This window comes from Myxocyprinus asiaticus, chromosome 22, assembly GCF_019703515.2.
Source record: "Myxocyprinus asiaticus isolate MX2 ecotype Aquarium Trade chromosome 22, UBuf_Myxa_2, whole genome shotgun sequence".
Lineage (NCBI taxonomy): Eukaryota > Metazoa > Chordata > Actinopteri > Cypriniformes > Catostomidae > Myxocyprinus > Myxocyprinus asiaticus.
In genome coordinates, this window is record NC_059365.1 from 1,106,738 (window position 1) to 1,122,433 (window position 15,696).

A 15,696-nucleotide genomic window follows, 5' to 3' on the forward strand; every position below is an offset into this window, starting at 1 on the left:
CAAATAACAAGCGACATTCGTGAGTGACTACCAATGAGAGTGAAGACAGAGGAGCTTACGTCATCCATCTCCAGGCAGGGTGAGTGTGAGATACTGGAGTCGACTCAAGTGCTGGCAAGATATACGTTTCTGTGAGCGATTTCACTGTTCTATATCATTTGTCTTTAACCACATACATAGATATGGACTAATAAAATGATGTGTGGAAAACCGTGCAGCAGGAGGAACGCCCACCAGCAAAACAGAACACAAAGTCTGGTGACATGCTGCCCGTGGTGTGAATGGGGCTTGAGTGTTCATCTTCTACATTGATCAGATGTCACAGTTAAACTTATACAGTGACTCCAGTAATGATGATAGAGTCTGTTTAACTGGACAGTCTGAAGCTGACATGAAATGAGTGGACAAACACGTGAGTCAATAGACTCCATGATGATATGAGTCAATATCTACTTTACCTCAAAACTCAACAAATCATCTATAACAGCAATGAACTGTGGCTGAAATGTGTTTGATCTAAGGCTGCATCCACAGTAATCAGTTTTAAGTTTCCTAACCTCAGCATTTTCCAAAGTATGCCATAAAGCAGAGCATTTACGAAACACTCTGTGTTTTCGGTGGAGACAATGTATTCTTGACGTAAACGTAGTGAAATAAATGTTTTCAAACTAAAACATATTAAAATACTTATTGTAGCCACTAGTGACACCAAACAGAGTGGCTCAAAGGATGTAGGTTTTCCTGAACACTCCACCGTCTTTCATTGGTCAGATAAACAGATCGTCCTGAACCAAATCTTATAATGATAAAAATGTAATACATAAAAATAGTGTTTTTAGTTTGTAGCTTGTGGCCCCGTTAGTATAAATATTTAACACTGTCTCTGTTTGTTTTTCTCTGACAGGTGTGTGTTGTTGTCGTTGTTGAGTTGTAAAGCTCCGTCTCAGGCCCTGTTTCTGTTGGTGGATTCAGTGGATGAGGGCTTTCCATCAGGAGAAAGAGATCAGAGGTCAAATATCGCCGAGCTGCTGGCCGCCCATCATGAGCTCTTCCCGCCCTGGCTGCTGCTGCTCTGCTCCGCTCGACGACAGAACAAACACATCACCAAACTCTTCACAGGTAATGTGGTGTACTACACTCTTAAGGCCAATTTATACTTCTGCGTCGAACCTACACCATAGCCGGACGTGCACGTCTTCAAATATGTAACAACAGCTGTGATTGGTGCACTTTGTAACCAGAGACCACCCACCAGGATAATAACAATGATATCTGAGGTAGAGCCACATATTTATCATAGATTATTTTAATATCTATGCTTTATATCACATTCTATTTGGACTGAGGACCAATAAAACAATTATCTCAATCGTTAGCATCTGTGAAACACGACAAAATATATCTGTTTACAGCTTATAAAATATAAAAGCTTTTTTCTCAGGGCTTTTACTTGATATTAATTTGATATGCGAGTTAAATAATGTGTGTTGTATTCTACTCACAAACTTTCCGATCTGCACGATGATTTGACCGTATGTTTATGGCAATGGAACACTGCTCATTTGTCAGCACCTTGTAAGAGTTGGTTATTTTGCCTATATGCGTTAAATCTTTAAAATGACACCCATTTAGTGTTTGCCAAGTAAGTAGCTATTTATTAATTAATTTTATTATTTCTATTTCAGCACGGAACGTCAAAAGTATGCCAGAATATTTATTTATTATTATTTAAACGACTCAAGAACAAGCATACAGTATTTTTCTCATTTATTTGCTCCCTGTAATGCAGGCAACATGTATAATAAATAATATGTACCTAAATTTCAATATGTTCACATACTTTGAACTCATTTTTAATGCTACAGTAATTTAATAAATACTTTTAAATCCACAAATTACATTCCCTTTGTTTATTTATGAATGCATTTTGGCTCTAACCGCTGAACAATGCTGACACCAACGCAGAACTATAAATGCAAAGCAACATGTTGGCCTCTATGCCATAGGGTCGACACAGAAGTATACATCAGCCTTCACTTTTGGGTTTAGTCTGTGTGATCATAAACAAGCCTAATGAGCGGTGATATGGTCACACAAATGACATCATTTATTTCTTACATATATCCATTGAACAGACACTTTTATCCAAAGCTACTTACACATGCGGAAAAACAAGCAATTTAACATACAGGAGCGACAATATTAGCCATACCACAAAACTTAATATCAATGATTAATAACTGGAAATTATATAATGTTTTGAAAGTAGCAAAGATTCAGTATTTCTGCTCCTGTATGATATGAAGTTGCGTGTGTTTTCCTCAGTTGTATGTCTCTTTAGATCCTTTGCTGAAGGATTAAAAGTGACTATGAATGTGAAAGTAAATAAGTTACTTTGTGTATGAGAAATGCATCAATGTAACTCATTACTTTAAGGTAACGTTCCCCACTAATGTACTGAAGAAGAGCAGGTCTTACAGGTGTGTAAACTTATATCAGACTGAATGAGTTTCTGAGCGCCTACAGCAGGAAATCAACACCAGATGTGTGAATATTTCTAATGAACAGAGAGACAGTCCGAGTGTGTGTGTGTGTGTGTGTGTGTGTGTGTGTGGTATGTGAGGACAGATAAATGATGCCGTTTGTTTTGGCTTCATATTCGTCTGAAACAAAAGCCCTCATTGACACAGTTTGTTCAGTCTGCTCTTTAATACTCTCAGTACAAACAAAGAGCTCTTCACATTTCTTTAAACCCTACACTGTATGCTTCCAGTTTTATTTAGTTTTTGTTATTCTGTGCGTTTGTAGCATTTTTTTTAATAATGTTAGTCAAGCTTTCTTGCACCAACAACATATTTTAGTTTTGAATGGCCATTTTCAACCCTCTCTCTGAGTCTTGAGTACTTTGCCTTTTAAAAAATGCCTCCTTTGCATGTGAAATGAGTTATAGCACGTCGCTGCACTCAAGTGTTCAATAGGGTTTTGAACTGCTTCATCTTTCAATAAGTCTCTTACATTGTGACAGATTCATAAAACAATCTGTATTGAAATGTGCTGCTCAAACTGTTCAGATTCAACTGAAATGATCAGGGATCTTCTTCAAGATAAACGTGAGATGCTGGTTTCTAATGTTCTTTTAAAAAGAACCAAACTCAGACCCCTTTAAGGGTGTGTTCACACTTGGCAGGTTTGGTTTGATTAAAACGAACTCTGGTGCGATTGCTCTGTTAGTGCGGTTCATTTGAACAAATGTGAACGCTGCCATCCGAACCTTGGTGCGCACCAAACAAGCGGACCGAGACCCCCTGAATAGTGGGGAACTCTGGTGCGGTTCGATTGATATATGAACGCAGCATGGACCAAAGACGTCTAAACAAACCAGTAACAGGAAGTAATTTGCCTTTAATACTGACCTCAAGCATATCTGGTTCTTCTCATCATAGGAGCTATGTTTGCCCATTACAGTTTGGTACAGGCGTCAGAACCGCCGTCTCCTTGCAGCATATCTTCATTTGTGTGTGCAACGGAGGAATTCCTGGCGCTGTTTTGACTCTTTTACACATTTTATTAGCTCTTTGTTTGTTCATAGCTGGTAAAAATACCACCATATATATATATACATATACATAAATCTAACGAGCACATTTAGCCCAGCAGCCAGCATTGTTTTGGATGTTCGGCAAGTTCCGTCACAAAATATACTTCGTCAAAGCTGTCCAATCAGGTTGTGAACTTATCCTGATGCCTTTTGTTTTGTATTTTTAGGTTCGGTGTTAAAAATGCCAGTGTGAACACTAAGCGAACCAGGACTAAATGTATCATTTTCTTTTTTGGTCCAGACCAAGAGAACCAAGAGAACGAACTACAAGTGTGAACACACCCTAAGTGGAACAAAACGTGAACCGAGTGAAAAAGGACCCAGTTTTCTTTGCTTACACACTATTTGTGACCTTGAAAGTGGCCTCAGATCTATTTTTGGTCCATTTAACCTGTTACAGGGTCTTTCACACTGTGTTGGTTTTTGTGGACCTCAGACCACATTTTAAAATACAAAATTGATTATTATTATTATTATTATTATTATTATTATTATGGCTACATTAAATGTTAAAAGTACAATTAGCTCTACATATTAACTTATGAGATTATTACATGTTTAATCCCCTTAAAATGAATAACCAGCATGAGTACAGGTGTCTTTGTTCAATAAAACACATCTTCTGCTTCAAACATAAACTGTATTTTTTTATAAATTAAGAGGGAAAAGCAATGCATTAAACTGAATGCGTTGTATTTTTATATGAAATTCAATCATGGATTATGGTAGATTAGTCATAATACCAACAAAAAATATGATTAATCATGGTTTTATCTGTTGACAGCCTCGGGCAACATCCATTCATTGAAAACAATAGTAATATATTCATATCATAATCTCTTAACACTCACTTCGGTCCGGTTAAACCCTCGAGTCTTCATTTGCACAGAACACTAAAGACAGATTTTTAAGTTTGTTTTGTGAGTTTTCATCAGCAACTTATTCTGTTATCTCCATAGAAACAGAATAAGCGGCTCGTCGCGACTCTTCTCTGCACATCATCATTACTGGTGTATGGTAACCTGTCAGGGTCAAACATGTTTGGAATTACGCGAAAGGGAAAATCAAGTGATCCCGGAGCGCTTTGATCTGATCTGCAGGCTGCAAGCGAACCGTACTCAGACCACCTCTGGTCAGAGATCAGAGATGGTTTCAGTTTGGTTCACTTTAAAGGGGTCTGAGATCAATTGGATTGTTGACATATGTGTCAAAAATCCCACGACCCGCGCTCAGACCCCAGAAATGGACCAAGTGTGAAAACACCCTCAAACCCTTTTTTAAAGCGAACCAAACCAAAATCATCTCCAGAGGTGGTCCAGTTTGCTAAAAACTTGCATTGTGAACACAAAGCAGTCCGGGCTCACTTGATTTTCTCATTCATGTAACGCCAAACATGTTTGATCCTGACTGCTTACCCTTCGCCAGTAATAATAACTTGCAGAGGAAAGACGTGACGAGCAGATTATTCTGTTTCTATGGAGATGACAGAGTAAGTAAAATATAAAAACTGTGTAAACTCCACACAAAACAAACTTCTTGAATACAATAATTTTATATAAACATACAAAGCATCCAGTTTAATGCATTGCTTTTCTCTTTTAAAGTATTAAAATATGTTTTTTTTTTAACACAGACATCTAGACTCATGTTGATTATTCTTGTTAAGGGAACTAAACATGTTTAATTCATCTCAGAAGTTAAAATGTAGAGCTAATTTTAATCTTAACATTAAATATAGCCCTAATAATAATAATTATCATCAACATTGTATTTTAAAATTTGGTCTGGGTTTCACAAAAACAACACAGTGTGAATACAAAATGGACTGGGACCCTGTAACGTGGACCAAAAAGAGATCTAAGACCACTTTCAGATGTCATGGACAATGTGAATGCAAAGAGAACTGGGTTCTTTTTCACTTGGTAAATTTTTTGGTCCACTTAAAGGGGTCTGATAGGCCTTTTCTACCGACATGGTTCACAGACGGGTTCCTGTCCGATGCAAATTCTGGAACAGTTCCACACCTTTTCCACCACAGAAAGGCCGTTCCAGGGTGGAAAAACTGGTTCCGCACTGGCCCCAAAAGCTTGCTGGTCTCGACACAGGAACTGATTACGTCAGGGAGCGGAGGGTGTGATAATGTTTCGTCACAACAACATAACGTAAAAATGTACAAACAGTTTGGCTAGCAGTCTGCAGCAAGTAGTACTTCACTCTATAACAAAAATAAAAACCCCACAAAAATGTCAGACATCAAAAGTGTTGAGGAAACGAGCGCTTGCGATATGGTCTATGATAAAATAGTCTATGAGGATATATGGAAAGAAATTATACACACCGGCTTCAATCGGACGATTGACCAAATCATAAACAAATTTACTTACACAGGGACCATAAGAAGGACCTAAACAAAAGTGACAGTGGGATGGAGCAACGATGTCTTGGATACGACCAGTCAGCTAACTAGGAAGTAACAATTTAAAGTTAAAAGAGTTTTAATTATCGATTTGTTTCTTAAACCTATCGGTTTGCTTCAGAAGACATTAATTGATCAACTGGAGTCGTGTGGATTACGTTTATGCTGCCTAAATATGACTTTTGGACCGTCAATCAGCCAGCAGTGTCATGGCACCCGTTTACATGCATTGTATGGACAAACAGAGCTGAAATGTGCTTATAGAAATCTTCACTTTGGTTCTGCTGAAGAAGGAAAGACATACACATCTGGGATGACTTAAAGGTGAGTCAGTCATGAGAGTATTTTCATTTTTGGGTGAACTTCTGCTTTAAATATATCCTCAAAAACAGGTGTAAAAGCTGTAGACAAACACTGTGAAGTGCCATGTTTGTTTATGGGCAGGTGAAGTAGTCATGTAAAACTACCATGTAGCCACGTTACCCGTTACATCAACGTTTGGTTCTCATGTCAGTGGAAAAGTGTGGCCAGTTTGCGATAGGCTCCAGATAGGCTCGGCACAAGAACCATCGCCATTTCGGTGGAAAAGGGCTATGAGATTGTTTGGATTGTTCACATATGGGCCAAAAATCCCACAAACCACGCTCAGATCCCTGAAGTGTCTGTTTGTCTGTCTACACAAAAGCTTTAGTTATTTTAGGATTTGTTATAGCATTTATTTGGTTTAGCTTGTGAACTCTGTGCCTGTGTTAAAGTAGAGGTTAGTATGAAGGCGTGTGTGTGTGTGTGTGTGTGTGTGTGTGTGTGTGTGTGTGTGAGAATGGTCTCAGCACAGAAATAGACTGCAGGACTTCAGAATCCAGGTCAAACTGCTGTATAAATACAATTGACATCACATTCACATGCAGCTCATGTACACATCAAATCTACAGCTGCTGGTGTGAGTGGTTATAGTTGTGTGGTGACACAGAGTAAACATTATTGACCAGTAAACTGACTTTAGAGACCAAAAGGTCAACAGAAACCATTAACTAAAATCAACAAAAAAACATATTTTTTACCATAGCTTATAAACACCTACATTAAAGTAAACATTAAATCAGAATTGACTCTGTTTTCTTTCTTTTATTATAAACATTGCTGGTCTTCATTTAGTAGCAAGTAAACGAGATATTCTCAAGCACACCTGTGTGAGTGTTGTCTGATTTCAGATATACCCGCCCTTAAAAGTCATGTGCACATTTACTCATTAACACGTTTGACTGGTAGTGTTGTTTGGGTGTGAGGGGCAGATCTCTCTGACTGCGGGTGGGTGTGCTCTGTTGTTCCCATGGAGAAGGGGGCTTGTGGGTCAAAGGCTAATCTGTGGGAAATAGTGCAAAACCTTCATGTTTTCACTGCTGTAGGGAACTCATGCAAACACAGAGTTTGTTCATGTGCTTTATTGTGCATTTGTAGGGTATTAGATTGGTGAAACATTTTCCTTTTGTGTTATATTACCCTGGCATTAATTAATAAAAAAAGAAAAAGTCATGGAAATTTAATAATTTTTTTCTTTTGATATTGGAGCAAATGGGAATGCAAAAATATCTGCTGTGGTCTCCCATTCATGGCTATAGAGTGCAACAGTCTTGTTCTGGTAGGAAAAATCCCATTTATTTTTTTTCCATAGAAACATTTATTTTTAACGATAACTTAAAACAGAGACAATTTAGCAGAGATGGGCCACTTCTATTAATATGAATGGGAGAAATTGAAACACCCAATGGTCTACGGATGTAGAAAGCAAGTCCCGCCTTACAGGTAAATGAGCCAATCACCTTTTAGGTACAGACATTGCCTGTCAATCAACTAGAGCATGCCCATTAGTTATACAAGCCAGGAAAATAGCATTTTTTTATTTTGTTTGTTTTTTGGGTAATCTGAGGTAAAGAAGCACAATTTATAATACCAGCGTTGTCATATTTTACTGCAGTTTTGAAATATGTTCTTTGATGGTAATCTTGACCAACCATTTCAGAGATTTCCATCCTTCCCCATTCAAGTAGATAGGAGCTGCACTGTCATGACTGGAAATAGCTTTTTTAGAAATTGTGTTTAATAGCAGATTTCCTGCTGAACAACTACACTACCCATGATACTGATGAGAAAGATCCACCAATAAGAGAAGTGCATCAAAAGAGCTCTGCAGCGACCGCCCACTCCCATGATGCACTGCGAATGACACAATCGAGTCTCTTTCTGTTCACTTTCAAACTACTTATATAATTGTTTATTGTCGCTGTCCGATGAAAAACAACGTATCTCCACTTTTGCCTATTTTGACTCTTATTTTTATTTTTTTTACCATAGATGGAATGTGCCGAATGACCTGTTCCTACTGTTTGAATTGTGCATTGAAATGACCAATGAAAAGATGTTTAATCAGGTTATCTGTTTAACAAGTATTTCCATTGGTCTTGAGAAGTGTCCATCAAATCCGCTGTGTCCAACATCACAACATGTACAACATCACCAAGGTAAAGTGTCGTCTCTTGTTTTTGAAATTAGTGTTAAAATACTGTCAAATCAGTCACAACATTAAAAGCACCTGCCTAATATTGTGTAGGTCCCCCTCAGGCCACCAAAACAGCGCCAACACACATCAGAATAGCATTCAGAGATGATATTCTTCTCAGCACAATTGTACAGAGCGGTTATCTGAGTTACCGTAGACTTTGTCAGTTCAAATCAGTCTGGCCATTCTCTGTTGACCTCTCTCATCAACAAGGTGTTTCAGTCCACAGAATTGCCGCTCACTGGATGTTTTTTGTTTTTGGCACCATTTGGAGTAAATTCTAGAGACTGTTGTGTGTGATAATCCCAGAAATACTTAAACCAGCCCATCTGACACCAACAATCATCCATGTGATTATCTAATCAGCCAATCGTGTGGCTGCAGTGCATAAAATCATGCAGATACGGGTCAGGAGCTTCAGTTAATGTTCACATCAACCATCAGAATGGGGAAAAAAGTGATCTCAGTGATTTGGAGCGTGGCATGATTGTTGGCCTTTTGATAAAAATGTCCTTTAAAATTAGTCAATATTTAGTCATATATTCATTAATTTTAGTTAATTTTACTCTGACGAAAATGACAATTTTAGTCAAAGAAAATCGAAAAAGATCTTTTAGTTGATAAAGTGCAAAATGGACAACAAAATGTTGTCAAACTGTAACAGACCAAACTTAAATCAAATATTCAAACTTTTAGAAAAAAATAAATTATAAGCATTTTCTAATGTAAACATGTATCAAACATATACAGGAAATATACATACTGTCCTTGTTGTGAAAAACCCAGGCTCCTGAAATAATAATGATTAGACTGAAGTATTAGCTTCTCTTTAGAAGTTAGCCTACTGTACTCTGAATTCTTCATGCTTTAGACACTTATTTAATTTTCCGTGAAAGGATATTACATTGCGTGTAGCATGTTTCTTACGGAAACAGCATATTCACAACGTAAATTACGCAATGCAAATTACGCATATTCTGACTAGTGCGTCATTTAATTCAAGTTCACCTGTTCATTCGCTTCACTGTGCAGATGTAAGTTATATTACATATATGTTGTGGATATAGTGATTAAACTCATGTATACATAGTAGGGGTGGGCGATATGACCAAAATCCTATATCACGATATGAGTACTTTTATATCACGATAACAATATATATCACGATATAGTTGCATTTTTCTGAAAAATCAATAAAATTATATTATATATTAAGCCATGTCACAATGTGTAATTGTGAGTAATCCAGTCAGTGAATTAAATACTTTATAAATGAAAACTTCATCTATATAATTTTCTCTTTATTTTAAACTTGACATAGTCAAAGTAAAAAAATAAAACAAAATTGCCACATTTGTGCACCAATTTTCTTTTTATTATTATTATTGTTGTTGTTGATGTTATTATTATTGTAACTTTCCTCAAGAAACGTAACATCTCAAAGCAATGCAAAAAGTAGAATAACATTAAAAAAAAAATAACAAAATAATCCATAAATAAAACACTTAATTAGGCTCTTAGTGTTTTTAGTAATCTCTATAAAGATGGAAAATATGGCTGGTTTGTTTCCTGATATCAAACATCATTGGAACAGAATTTTAGAAAGAGAACCCAGAATGAGTAATGGGTGTGATCTGCACTCTTTCTGTCACAGGAGCACAAATGACAGGACTGGAATGACTTCAACACTCATGCACACTTGCGTGCTTCAGACTGTATGCGCAACACTCACACAAAACACAGCTGTGCGTGTGTTTGGATGGGAGGCATGTTTGGAGCGCGGGATGAATGTCACTGAATTCGCTCTGACGGCGGCTCGAGTGAAATTTCATGCCACAGAAGCAGATTCAGTGTCATTTTTTCTCACGTTCTAGAAGAGCTTTTCATCTAATGACACATGCAGCTGTCAGTGATAAACTGCATTTCATTATTTCTATCAGTCACACGTGAAATCCTGACCACTGATATATACACGCACATGGATATGTCAACATACACAATGTACAAACCTTACAAATCGCTGTTTTCTGCTCGATATCACGTTTGCTAAAGCCAAACCAATTCCACACCACAGAGGATACACTTTTCCCTTCATAATCTCCTCTTATCATTCAAATGAATTTGAGGAACGAGCAGTCCCTCCGCCTTCCTCCATTGATCCGACAGTGTGTGTAATGCGTATGTGTTATGTACTGTACACATTTCTCGTGTGGCAATTTTGCGTTACTGCGGTAGAGAAAATAATCCAAAATGTATACCGATTGGCAACTTTCTACCGGTTTATCATGTCTACCGGTATATCGCCCACCCCTAATACATAGGATGCGTTTGAATGAGGTTTTTACCCCGTTTTAAAGCAGTTCATTTTGCCAAATGGGAAAAGGGTCCATGTTCCTGAGACAAAGAGTGAAAAATAAGAGAAACCATTTAAGTTATTTCACTATAGTCAAGTGCGATGGTATGGCAGTGTTCGTGTGTAATGTGGAAAATACTTTACTGTCACCCTGTTTACATTAACAACAGAAAAAAATGTAATGACTGAATAGCAAAATAGCAGTCCTTCTTTCCCTCTCTCTGTTTCATCTCGACTGCAGAGGACATGTCTGTACAGGGTTTTTGTTTGTATATAATGATTTTCAGTATTTGTCCTTCTCTCTGAGAGCGACCTGGCCCTTTGACTCAAAACCTTTAGGTTATGTGTTATCTGAAAAGCATGTTCGGATCAGAACACACACACTTGAGCTTTGAATTTGAATTGGGCAGCTGTGTATTGGTGAAGTGTATTTTTAGGAAGCTTTGCTCTCTTTAGTAAGAGCTCAACTCTTATAATTACAAACACGGAGCAGACATTTGAATATGTAGTGTGGTTGAGGACAAGATATGTTTCATTCTGCGAAACCCTCACCGCACGTTCTGAGAGCGAGTTAAAATAGCCCCTCATCCACAGAACACACATGTGTGTGGGGTTTAGAGTTACAGTACTGCTTGAAGTTCTGATGCTCACATCTTGATTTTAGACAGACTGGAGAGACCAAATCAACCCCAGATGATCACAGACAACCTGGGGAACCAAGAGTTTATCTCTCAGAGGTTTGATGGAGTTCTGAGTGTCAACTTTGTCTAAGATGTTTTGGAGAAGGAAAAATGGACACAAATGTGTCAGTTGTTGACTTTGGTATCTTGGCCAATCTGAGCAAAGCTTGAGACATTGTTGAGATCCTTTCTGAAACTCTAGAGGACACACATGTTAGAATACTGGAGTCTTTTTCTTAGTAGAAACATCTGAGAAGCAGAAGACTTCAGCAATAGGCCTAATCTGCATTTGTTCTCCATTAAATCTCATTGCAGTCTTGGAGAAACAATTGAGATATTACACACATACTCACACTTTCTCTAGTCATGTATATAAAGCATTTGAACATGTTCACAATGGCCACTCCTTGTGTAATCACACCTGCCTGCCATTCTGTCACATGATAGATGAAGTAGTTTATGGTTGAAGATCCAGTTTGCTCCCCAGCAGCCTGCAGCATCGCCTAAACTCCAGTATGAATATAACAGCAGTGTTTCGGCTGTGGAGGGTTCCCGTTAGACGGCTTTATCAGCAGCTGTTGAGGAGTTCATGACCTGCTGTTCTGATGGGACTAACGTAATTTAAGAAGACCTGTGCTTCTCAACCCAGCTGCACAAATCCACAACTAACATATCTAAACGTTTCGAACCCTCTGCCAGATTTGAGAGGCTTTTAGTGTTTAAAAGGTTCTAGAGCATGGTTTGGTTTTGCTTTGAAACATTCTGACCTTTTTCCTCTCTGAACTGGTCCACATTTACATTGAGCACCAAATATTAGCCGCTTTTCCACCATCAGACCTGTGTGAGCCAGGGCTATCAGCTGGCTGGCTGGGATCAATAGCCTCTGGTCTCAAGCCGTAAGATCAAAATCTATCTGCATTCCCACCATTGGGCCAATAGCCCTGCAGCGTTGTCTTAAAACCCACCCTCAATATGCCATCCTGGTGCAAACATCACACACTCTGCCCATTTCACAAGCAAGATTGAAGCTCAAGCTGAGGTATCATGTTATCTAGAATATCGAGTTTATATTGTATGTAAACATTAGCTGACTAGAAAGATAAGTTAGCTTTGACAACCCACCGACTTTAACTGCCATGGTGTCCCGAGTGGTCTCTCCACTAACAGTGGGATGATGTCCTAGAACACCGTCCATTATCTCGACCCATGTAAAGTTCTTTCTTTGGCATCGCTTTGTCCATTGTGCATTTGAATGGATTTTTACTGTGCCCGAAATGTTTTAAATATTCCCGAACATGTACCATTGTGCGCTGGATACACAACCTGCAAGTTTGGTGATCTTGGTGCTGAAACCTCTGACCTAACTCAGCGAAACTCCGCCTTTGACATTGATTTTGCTTAAACTGTTAATGACCGTACCATTTAAGCCGTTTACATGACCGCACACTTTGTCACCTTATTAAACATACTCGATGCAACTGCCTGCTTTACTGCAATACCTGCCCACAAACTAACATAGCGCATCACTGTCTTTGGTGAGTCTTACTCTAGTTTTGAGAACTAACTTTAATAAGTCATTTAATTCAGCCTCTTCATGCCATTATTTTACACTTGTGATATTTGTAAATAAAATAATTTTACTTTAGATGACCAGGGAGAGTCATAGTTGTTGAGCAACTTTATTTGAGTAGATTTTATTTTTTAAACGCCACACTGAGTTGTTGACTTAATCTTTTTTTAAATCTTGGAAAAATTTTATCTCACCCCAGCTACTAATGTTACTGGTTCAAGACCAGCAGGTTTAAAGGGCCTGTGCTGTGCCAATTTTCCATCCCAGAACTGCCTTTTCTTTATTGGAAACGTGTAAAACAGGTTTCAGAAAAAACGTGTAGAAAGTAACTCTTGCACATCTTTGAGATTCTAGTATTTACTAGATGTACAGTAATAATGTAATACTGTATTTCAAACCCTGTGAACTCTCCAACTAGTGGCAGTGTTCCAAACCAAACATCCCTTCAACCTACTTAAACAGATGAGTTAGTTACGTGCAGGCCTTCTGGCCAAATCACATATTTGGGTCATCTGTTCTACTGGCCCACATTTAGTCCCCCTTCAAGGCCTCTTCCTCTTTGAGCCTTTCTATTTCCTTCATGTGGAGCCACACATACTCACGGAATGCAGACTACTGTGTGTTTTGAATGGCTGGGGTGAAGGGCTGGGTCACTTTGTTCAGAAATGAATGCTATCCTGTGGGAGAAGTGATGGAAAATACCCCACTAATGACAAAAGCAACCCTGAGAGGGGCCGGGCCCTGGAGCAAGAACATGGGGGTTTAACCTGTGGGTGCTTTAGGCAATATTTATTGGCATTGTGTAAATGTTGTTATTGTTGGGTGAATCTCACAGAAACATGTCCAAGTCACATTTCACGAGATAAAAATAGGAAATTATAATATGCATTTCTCCACATTATTCATGAGAAGGAGCACTTCCATCCAGTCACAGCGCTGCCTCATGCACGAGCTGGCATTGCAGCGGAGAATTCAAAATGCACACGAACGTGACAAAGGTTCCTGGTCATCACGAGTTTAACAACAGCACTCACTGAACAGATATAAGTGGGTCTCTGTGGTGAGATCACATTACAGCGGAGAATTAAAAATCACACGCGGGCGTGACAACAGTTCTGGGCCGGCACAAGTTCCAACGCACTTGCGGATTATACATGAGAGCAGACTTTTACTGTGATTACATCGAAAGCATATGTCAGAACAGACCACTACTGGCTGCGGACATGAAGCCTAAAGCCTAAATTATTTTCTGTGGTAATCGACATTGTCACAAATGTAACAATAGACCTTGTATTAAACCTAAAACACTCCATGTAAGATTAAATATCTTTGAATAATTGTAAAGTCTCAAAGTAGTCCTTGTTTTGATTTAAATGTCTGCTTGGACTGCTGACACTTTATTCTTAAAAGTTTGAACAAAACATCCAAATCTCTTTGCAGATTTGCAAACTGTTCTTTCGTTTTCACTCTTTACACTTTTCTCCGATGATTAATATACAGCAAAGTGCCCCTCAAAACTCTTATTTTGATCTCCACTCATAATTTGATGTTCAGCCATCTCTGTTGTGTGTGTGTGTTTTGGAAGTAGCATGTTATTCACGGGTTTTGTGAGATTCATCCAGTGTGATGTGAACGAGTAAAATGTCATATATTAACTGGTTCGTGAAAGCCAATGACATGAGAGAAGAAGAACAAGAAAAATCGAGTGGAAGGTGGTATGTTTTTCGACAGGTGTGCCTCTGTTGTCATTCATGCTCTGGTTTAAATTTCACGCAGGTTTTATTTGGGAAAGCTCAGCTGTTGACCGCAGCCTCAGGACTGAAGTATTTAAGACAAAGAAAATAACTCCTGAGCCCTTTCAGAAAGACAGCCATTATATAATCTCATACAAAAGGGTTTTGTGAACTTTTCATACTCTATGGGGCTGGCCAGGAAAGATGTAATCAGTATTCTATGTTTTTGTTGCTGTCTTGAAAAGTATATTGTATTTATTTGTGTTTATTGTAAATGCACTATTTTCAGACAGGAAACTGATCCATTTTTATCCCATTTCCCACAGAAATGTTATATGGATTGGATTGTTTGAGCAAGTGGCCAATTAAATTAAAGGGAAACTATGTTTTGCTGCTGTCCCACCAGTGGAGGCTACAGAAAGATTAAGACATATGTGAATGACCTTAGAGGAGTTCATGGTCTTTCCTTTCCTTTGACCTCAGCGAGAGTCCATGGGAACTGTAAATACAATCTTTACATAAAATGCTTGTTCTGCCCTTTGGGCCCCTGTTAAATAGGCATGCTGCCCCAGAAAAAAACTATGGAATTTGCAGTTATCTGAAACAGAATGCAAAAGCTGTTGACATCTGTTGGCATAAGTGCTTGTTTGTAAAACCCTTGGTTCTGCTTTGGTTTATTTAGTTAATGTCTGAATTTGCCTCATATTGCATGAAGTTGCAGATGTGGCCTAGTTCTGCCACAGGAATTGTAACATGTCTTTCTAGAGAAAACAAAATAGATTTCAGTCA

The 15,696-nt window shown here is 38.3% G+C and overlaps 2 protein-coding genes across 5 annotated transcripts in view; both read left to right on the forward strand.

The window, feature by feature from the left end:
• The window catches only part of nudt6 (nudix (nucleoside diphosphate linked moiety X)-type motif 6), a 930,254-nt gene that overhangs the window by 700,647 nt on the left and 213,911 nt on the right, over positions 1-15,696 (forward strand). The gene's annotated exons all lie outside the window — the stretch shown is intronic.
• Positions 1-15,696, forward strand: part of LOC127412745 (ankyrin repeat domain-containing protein 50-like) — a 40,521-nt gene that overhangs the window by 18,377 nt on the left and 6,448 nt on the right. For 2 of the 3 annotated variants that reach the window (XR_007892476.1, XM_051649355.1), the window contains exon 3: positions 905-1,119. Coding sequence is in view for 2 of the 3 variants with exons in the window: in XM_051649355.1 (XP_051505315.1) it covers positions 905-1,119 (215 nt within the window). In the remaining variant the exon portion in view is untranslated. Of the gene's footprint in view, positions 1-904; positions 1,120-8,366; positions 8,534-15,696 lie in introns of those variants that run through there. The other variant, XM_051649356.1, reaches the window with a different exon arrangement.